This window comes from Aptenodytes forsteri, unplaced genomic scaffold (assembly GCF_000699145.1).
Source record: "Aptenodytes forsteri isolate BGI_AS27 unplaced genomic scaffold, ASM69914v1 Scaffold181, whole genome shotgun sequence".
Lineage (NCBI taxonomy): Eukaryota > Metazoa > Chordata > Aves > Sphenisciformes > Spheniscidae > Aptenodytes > Aptenodytes forsteri.
The window spans coordinates 3,566,543-3,575,491 of record NW_008795702.1 but is presented as its reverse complement, the minus strand read 5'-3'; the positions used below and the strand labels follow the sequence as shown (position 1 = coordinate 3,575,491).

The 8,949-nt window shown below is 44.9% G+C and overlaps 1 protein-coding gene across 2 annotated transcripts; it reads left to right on the top strand.

Annotated features, from left to right (window-relative positions):
* The first annotated feature begins 350 nt into the window (after positions 1-350).
* LOC103902180 (pancreatic alpha-amylase) lies at positions 351-4,790 on the top strand. 2 transcript variants are annotated; one of them, XM_009283193.1, is made up of 10 exons: positions 351-518; positions 1,118-1,264; positions 1,471-1,658; positions 2,390-2,630; positions 3,031-3,164; positions 3,252-3,371; positions 3,484-3,586; positions 3,798-3,919; positions 4,029-4,154; positions 4,472-4,790. In XM_009283193.1, exons 1-10 carry the CDS (start codon positions 351-353, stop codon positions 4,659-4,661), a joined length of 1,539 nt encoding a protein of 512 aa, XP_009281468.1. In that variant the 3' UTR covers positions 4,662-4,790. The 2 variants fall into 2 exon arrangements, with proteins under 2 accessions (XP_009281468.1, XP_009281467.1); XM_009283192.1 differs by having other exon boundaries at positions 1,471-1,667; positions 2,399-2,630.
* The last annotated feature ends 4,159 nt before the right edge of the window (positions 4,791-8,949 follow it).

The following is an 8,949-nucleotide window of genomic DNA, read 5'->3' as shown; positions in this document are numbered from 1 at the left end:
CTTTCACCTTCCAGAGGCCCCTTTGTGGGTCTATGTGTTATGTTTTGGAATACTTTTGATAAAGTATCTTTGTTTACATGATTGGAAAGCGTACGATTCTGAATTTAGGTGCACTGCTCACAGACCGCTTGGTTTGTGATAACGTATAATCATTGTGAAAAGGTATTTTATCTTCAGTTGTTGGGCAATCCAGGAAAAAACAAAACAGAAGAATGGTATCGAGCTAGCTAGCCAAATAATAACCGATAGCACTGATCTGTGTGAATTTTGACAGCTGCAGTAGGAACTTTGTCAACTTGCAGGAGTATAAATTGCCAGCGGAGAGACCACAGCCTTGCACTGAAGGCATCATGCAAGTCCTCCTCCTACTCGCAGCAGCAGGGTTTTGCTGGGCGCAGTACAACCCTCATACTCTCTCTGGGAGGACGTCTATTGTGCATCTCTTTGAATGGCGCTGGGCCGATATTGCTCTGGAGTGTGAACGCTATTTAGCTCCTAACGGATTTGGAGGAGTTCAGGTAAGTTGTTTCCTGTGAGTAGGTAGGAAAACGGTATCGCAGAATTCAATTAATGAATCAAAATGCCTGAATCGGAGACAGCCAGCTCCGAGTGACTTTGGTGTTGGAAAGGGGGGCATGGAAGTAGTAACTGCTGTTAGATGCAGCCCTAGATCCTTCAGGGCCAATGGATGATACGGTGTCTCTAGCAGAGCAGTTACAAAGGGGCACGCTTTCCTCTGAAACGCTTGCCCTGCAAAGCTACGTTTTCCTCTTTACCTTGTTCTGAGGGAAGTGCATAAGCATTGAGTTTTGGCTTTCCTAAGGCTGTCACTATTCCAGGTAAAAGTAATTCCTGCGGCTTCAGCCCTCCCATGCGCATGTCCTTGAAAGCAGGCCCATGCTGGACCTGGGCCGCCCACAGGAACAAAAAAAACCTACTTTCTTGCCAGTCTACAAGACGGACACCTCGCAGACCTGAGCTTATGCTGTGGGAGAGAGGGACTGGGTTGGGCGCTAGCCTGCCTCTGAGGGCAGAGGTGCCGAGTGCAGATTTTCCCCTTAAAACGTTGAAATAAAGCCAGTTGATTTCTTATCAAAGCACATCGTTTCATCTGCAGGTTTCACCTCCAAATGAAAATATTGTCATTACTAACCCGAGCAGACCCTGGTGGGAAAGATACCAGCCCGTCAGCTACAAGCTCTGCACTCGGTCAGGAAACGAAAATGAATTCAGAGACATGGTGACCAGATGCAACAACGTTGGAGTAAGTGCCTTGAAAATCTGTCTCTGATATGGCAAGGAGTGCTGTTTCAGCTGAGGGAAGTTATTGCTGCTGTCCTCAAAGGAGGCATAAGCTGAGAATAAACTGAAGGGGAGAAAAAGATCGAATCGATAGGGATGTGGTAAAGCTCTGGCTATCGCTTCACCTTCATTAAAAAACATACTGAAATGCACTTACTGCTTTTCCAGGTTCATATTTATGTGGATGCTGTTGTCAACCACATGTGTGGGGCTGCGGGTGGCTCAGGCACCCATTCTACCTGTGGAAGCTATTTTAATGCTGGGGACAGAGATTTTCCAGCTGTGCCGTACTCTGGCTGGGATTTCAATGATGGCAAATGTCGAACTGGCAGTGGAGAAATTGAAAATTATGGTGATATGTATCAGGTAACTTTCTCTGGCAAAAGTTTGAAATCTTCTTCTTTCTCCTTTTTTTTTTTTTTTTAACCTGTTGTGTAAACATTACAGTAAGGCCAAGCAAAGGGAGTAGTTCCTCACAAAACCTGTGCTTAGTCACCTGACAAGTGAATGAAGTAGTGAACGTAGGTACAGGAAAGGTGCTTGTGGTGCAGAATATTCTAAGTACTGAGAAATCAAGAACCCTCCCCACGTATTTCACATGGGCGTGTGCAGGAGTTTGCTCCTGAACTGAGCCCAGTGTACTCGGCTCAGCCGGCGAGCTCTTCCTTACAGCTTCTAAACTCAGCTGGTCTTGATAAGGAGCCCCCTTGGAAAACTGACGGTAGCGCAAGGTGGTGTCCTAGTTGAGCGACTTACTCTTTTTTGTAGATGGAATGGGTGGCAGTTCTTTCTCAAGGTTGCTGCTCTTCCTTCGGCCGCTTTGCAACAATACACCGTGCCGTTTCTCCTCCTCAATTCCGATGACATCTGCACGGGGAGGTGATACGCTTCACCAACTGTCCTAACCTGAGTATTGAGCTGTATAGTGAATTTACCCATGTCTTGGTGCAGACCTTGGCATAATTCTCTTCTATGCAAATTAAATATCCAAACAGAATTGATTTTATGGCTCGAAACATGCAGACGTTTCATTGAAAGGTTTTACAAGCTGACAGAGTGGCACCTCAAAACTTTTTTTTTTCTTCTTCATTACACTGGTCCGGGACTGCCGCTTGGTTAGCCTTCTTGATCTGGCCCTGGAGAAGGACTACGTACGCTCAAAAGTTGCTGAGTACATGAACTACCTCATTGATATTGGCGTAGCAGGCTTCCGGATTGATGCTGCCAAGCATATGTGGCCTGGGGACATAAGAGCATTTCTGGACAAGCTGAAAAATCTAAATACTAAATGGTTTTCTGCAGGAACAAAACCTTTCATTTACCAGGAGGTAATGTCCATGTTTTTTCCTTTCTGTTTGTCTTTGTCTTTGGTGTCTCTTTTACCTTCCTCCTTCAGAGGAATGGCGGTAATACATCTTCATCCAACTTTACCCCAGAAAGAGCTAGCCATTTCTTTGGAGCAGCCCTGCAGACATAAGTAGTTTTGCTTTTTAAAAATGCCTCCGCAACGGATTGTCATTCAACTTTACCTTTTCTTTCTTCAGTCATGTGTTTACATGTATCCATCATGTATTATACCGACTTTGGGTTGATCTACACAACGGAAATAAACATACTTTATTATTTTTTGTCTAAATGTAAAGCAAGAACTAATGTTGAGGACTGTACACTGCATTTTTTGTCTCTGTGAGACGAGACCAGATGCACAGTTTCTCCTTTGTGTGCCAGGTAATTGACTGGGGGGGCGAGCCGATCAAAGGCAGTGACTACTTTGGAAATGGCCGAGTGACGGAATTCAAATACGGTGCAAAACTGGGGACAGTGATCCGCAAGTGGAACGGAGAAAAGATGGCCTACTTAAAGTAAGGATGGCGATGGTGCGACTTACCCGGGATACGCTGGATACGCCAGCTGGCAGGGTAGCTTCAAGTCTTTGTGGTTTTGGCTAGGAACTGGGGAGAAGGCTGGGGCTTTGTGCCTTCCGACAGAGCCCTGGTCTTTGTGGATAATCACGACAACCAGCGGGGTCACGGGGCCGGCGGAGCTTCCATTCTAACCTTCTGGGACCCCAGGGAAGGGATTGCTCTTGTCTGGGTGGTGCTTCTTCCTTTTGCTTGTTTGCCTGTCGGTTCCCTGGCACGGTTTGTCTTTCCACGTCTCATTACTTCTTTCTCTAACGAACAGGCTTTATAAAATGGCAGTTGGTTTCATGCTTGCTCATCCGTATGGGTTCACGCGTGTGATGTCAAGTTTTCGCTGGCCAAGGTCTTTTGTAAATGGACGGGTAAGCGTGTCATGCTGAAGATACATTCATGGTGAGTGAGGATCAGAGCAGGGCCGGAGAAGCAGTCTGGCGCATTTAAACGTGTTGAGTGATTTCTCTGTCCCGCGTTGGATCTAGCAGGTGGAGATTTGATGCTCCATCTGGCTTTTCTCTCCAGATAGGCTCTCTGTGTTTTCAGTAAGAAGTTTTAAACTTCTCTTTTTAATTGCAGGACGTCAACGACTGGATCGGACCACCGAGTAACTCGGATGGGTCAACAAAGCCTGTTACAATCAATGCAGACTCTACCTGTGGCGACGGCTGGGTTTGTGAACATCGCTGGCGTCAAATAAAGTAGGACCCTGTGGAGAAAAAAGAAGCAAAAGCAGTTGCTTTTGCTTCGTGTTCCTCGTGGCTTTAGAGCTCTTGCAGCCACCGTGACAGCCGTTCCTTGCCTTTCCAGGAACATGGTTATCTTCCGTAATGTGGTGGACGGTCAGCCTTTCTCCAGCTGGTGGGACAACGGCAGCAATCAAGTAGCTTTTGGCCGTGGTAATAAAGGCTTCATCGTTTTTAATAATGATGACTGGTAAGTCAGTGGGAGAGACCGTGTCCCCAGAGAGAAGCATAGCATCTCTTATCAGCAGTACTGATGGGAAGGGGAATGTCCTCGTCTCCTGATAAGAGCGTTTACTACAGCCTGAGCTAAAGTCATGCAGTTGCATGCCAGGTCTAGAGAGCCAAAACAGGCGCGTAGGGAGCAAAGCAGGGATAGGATCAGAAAGCTCACACTTTACTTTGCCCTTCAAAGTAAGGGAGTAGCATCAGGTTCAAAAATCCTATACCTCGCTTGAAATATCTGTTTTGAAAACAATGGACAAATAGCGTTCACTTATTTTCACATAGGAATATGAACATCCATTTGCAAACTGGTCTGCCTGCTGGTACCTACTGCGATGTTATTTCTGGACAAAAGGAGGGCAACAAATGTACTGGAAAACAGGTGTATGTTTCTGGTGATGGAATGGCTAATTTCCAGATTAGTACCAATGCTGAAGATCCCTTCGTTGCAATTCACATTAATGCCAAGTTATAACTCAGTTGAAAATGCGTTTCTTCCATTGGTCCGTGCATTATTGTTTCCCCCACATGCGATTCCCTGGTATTCGAGCGTGAGTGATCCTCTGTGTCTAGTGAATAATAAATGGCAATCAAATTGAAGGGTAATGCTTTTTCCCTTAACGAATTGGATTGTGACTTTATCACGTCATCACTAGTGGCAATGCAGTGGTGGGTTTTAAGGCAGTGCAGCACTCCATTTCCCGCATCACAGAAACACGGGAGAAAATGGAATAAATAAAACCCCCAAACCAACACCTGGGTCAGTTAAAAGGCGGCATTCCCAAGGCCGATACGTACACGCACGTCTGTATCCCAGAGCAGCCGCGTTGCGGGCAGTCGGCGATGAGCGGTGCCTACACACAGAGTTTATCTGTTTGTGGCGACAAACCAAACCCGGGGTCTGGGTGGTCAGAGGACGTTGGGCCGCGCCAATCAATTATTCCAGCCTATGACATCAGTCAAGCCAGCGGGTTGCCTGGTTCACCGTCAGCTTGTGCCCGTGCCAATCAAAAGCGCCCATCTTCCGTCGTTAGCCCCAGCGGCTTGCCGCAAACTAGCGTTCGCTGTGGCGGTTCCAGAGGCGTCTGAGAAGCGAGCTGTATGTCCAAGCATCGCTCAGACCTCGTGCCAGTGGCTGAAGCGCAGCACATTCTTGTCTCTGTGGTGCGTTAGGCTTGCTTATTCTGTCATATCTCGGAGAATTACGCAGAGGGAGCAGAGATTTGGCGGCTCTCCCAATGTCATTGTCAGTCGTGAGAAAATGCCGGGGTAAATGTGAGAGCGCAGCCCTTGCGCTAAATCAGAACGTCTGCTTGGCCAAAAGTACTCGTTGCGACCCAGTCTGGAGGGGCAAATGGGAGAGGAACGCTGGGATTTATTATTGTTGAGGTCAAGGTGTGCTTTCACGGGCTGTTTCCCTTCTGTGGCGGGGAAGAGCGCGGGTGTTGGGGGTGGATATTGGCTCTCGGTGTGCCCGCGGGCTCGGCGTGTCTGGCAAGGCAGTCACGGCGCGGGAGGAAGGGGCCGGGTAGCGTCCCTGGCCCGGCGGCTGGACGCACCGTCTGTCTCCCTTGCTCGCTGTGGCCAGCAGCGCCTTGCTGAGGGCAGGGCTGGCAAAGCGCAGCCCCTGGGTCTGCTCACTGGAGCGGTGTCAAAGGTTGGGAGACCCGTGTGGCAGGGGATGTTAAGAGCCATTGCAAACCTGTCGCTTGCCCCCGGGGGTCGGGTCAGGGAGCCCTCCTGCCCCTTTGAAGTAGATTGGCACTGCCTGCTCTTTCTGGGTTACTGCACCCTTGTTTGCTTAAGCCGTGCATTCAGCTCCACCCCTCAGGAACTGTGTGATGCTATGCTAGCTATCATTCAGACGTTACCTAATCCCAAATGTAGTAGTCCGTCTACTACAGCTCCACCCCCAAGCCCCCCAGCTATTGTGGCAAACGCTTGAAATGACGCACAATTATCTGAGGTGTCCGTAAATAAACAGGAGGTGCTGAATACGGAGAAGGATGTGTCTGTGCCTGCGAACATACGTGGGTCCCCTTTTCAATTACGTTGGAGCGCAGTGAGTGTTTTGCCTGCTGTAGCTTCAGTCTTAGCTCTGCATTTAACAGTGGGATTAAATACAACGTGGAGAAAAAGAAATCATGAGACAGCTTCCTTAGACCAAAGTAAAACTTTGTGGGCCGGATGTTCACTGCTTTAAAGGACCAGACCTGCATCCCGACTTTGTTTTTTGTTCCTTTTTTTCCCAAGCTTTTTGGCACATTGCCTTATAATTTGAGCACAAAGAAGATGAAGAAAGCAACAGTGTCGTCTAGAGCAACACCAGGTCTTTCAGATGAATCATGAAACCCAGAGTTACAGTCAGCTTTACTGTTGACCTTTAAGTTTTTCCAAAAATTATTAGCACTAGGAATTTTTTATCATTATTTTTATCATTTCTACTCATTGCTACTCTTCTATATGTAAAGTGATGTCGCTAAGGCCTTAATTTTGTATGCCAGTAATGAATGAAAATTTGAAATCCTGTTATGAAATTTATCAAGTAAGGTGTTTGCTGGGGCGCAACAGGATGTCGAACAGATTTGCTGAAGTGTAAGATTTTAGAATTTTGTGGGCATTATGCAATATTTCATTTTCTGTTGCAAAGTAGTCCTCACTTTCATTGGCCAAACAGTGAGTTTAACTGAGTAATGTCAAAACCTGCTATAGGCTGATATTCTAAATTTTGTTGCAATATTGCCAGTCTCAAGCCTTCCAAAATAATATCTCAAACCCTAGAAATTCTGAGATTTGAAAGAAAGTAATGGTTTGGAGTTGATTTTTATTTTCACTCCAAGTTTTGAGTTTTCCAGGTACACTCTCTTCTTGTTTTTATATTTTATTTTGAAATTTGATCTAGAATTTAAACATGGAAAAAGCCCCCAAACCTAACCAGCTGGGATTAAGCACATAAAAATAAATATTTCTGTTTTTAGGGATATGCCATGTAGCTGATTGGAAGAAACTTGACTATGAGCAAAGGTAAATACTGTTATCTTCTTCACATACTGTCAGTTTATCAGACCAGTTTTAAAGCGAATGGAAGAAAGATGGATAGTAATAGATTATTTTTCCTTTGGGATCTGTGACATTTCTCTTCCAGAGAAGTTTAACTGGCTCTGTTATACAATTTCCTTTTCAGTTCCTTTACTGGAGAAGAGCATGAATGCAGTTGCTGGGTCATGAGGAACCACTCAGGTGACATTTCTGGGGCAGAAGGTGAATCTGTCCATCTTCACTTATGAGAAATAAGATAATAGTGTGTCTGAGAAACCTGCCTTTCTCTCCTCCTTCTTTTGTCTCTGGTTTGGCTGGTCCAGCTGCCCTCTGTTCCGCTCTTCTACTATACTTCCCCACGCCTTTGCCACAGTTTTGCTTTTCCTGCTCTCTGCCTCTTCTGTCACATGCCGAGAACCATTTCGATCCTAGTCAGGTCTTCCTTTGTGCTCTTTGCAAAGCTCAGAGGAACCGTGTTAGATTCCGGCAGCCATGAAGAGGGAGTTCTCTTCATATTGGTTTAGTTTGTGAGATGGGAAACCCATATGAAACGTTGCAGCCCATATAAGGGGCATTTTCTGTAACTACCTTCTTCAAGCAATATGAAGCCTATAATGGAATGATTTGGCATAGCTACATTTCATAGGTACCATAATTCAAACTAAGCAGAACTTTGTACATATCAACATGTTGTTCAAGCGTGGTTTGTTTTGTGCCGTACAACATATGGAGGCAGTTAAGGGAAGTAGACTGGAACAGAAGGAAGATCAATGAAGAGAGAATTAATTTGCGGTGTAGGTATGAGAAAAAATCCTTGACTTATTTCACTCAGATGGTCTATACATATCCATTATTGGCAATGATATCCCTTAGAGAACATTGTAGGGACAGTAGTTAAATGGTTTTACAGAGAAAGTTTAAGACTTTACCAATTCTTACTGTAAACTTTATTATGGTCCTCTAGTTGACCATCTTAACTTCTGCCATTTCTACACTAAGAAAGTTTTGGGGCTGATGTTAGATCCTGAACAGTTAACGCTAACAAAATCAATGAGGAATAATTTATATTTTTCTCATTCAATTAATTGTACTTGTGTTTAATTGGGTGATAAAGAAAGAAATGTCCTTTGCTTTCTAAATAAATGTTGCGATGAGGTGTTTTACTTGTAGTGGGGTGGGAAAGGCAATGGAATGTTGTCAGTTTTGTAAATATAAACCACTTACTGTTCACTTAAACTTCTAACAATTAAAACATAGAAAAAGAACAAAAAAATGAAGCATAGCAATACATGTCATTGTCTTGTTATGTCCATTTGTGTTGGCCATGTGTTCTCTGAATATGAGTAAACAAAGCACATGGCACTGCGTTAAGCAGAACAGTGTTTTACTAGTGGAGAAGCTATCTAGGTTAAGTTATAAATCGGACATCTTTAACCTTACCAGTAGATTGCGTGAGGAAAGTAAAACATAGAAATGTCCTCACAAAAGGAAAGTTCCTCAGTCCCCTTAGAACCTAACATGAAATGTTGAGCCTAGAGCCATAGGCCCATTATGCTATAAATTGTCAGCTATTGGGTTGCCTGGTCTGCTCACAGCAGTATTATATTTTCGGTGAATGTTTATGGTATAATACTTATGCAGACTAAAACAATAGTAATCAAACTGAAGACATCAGCATCTGCAAGCATTACCGTTAGAACGGGGAACAAAAATTCGCTACTGAG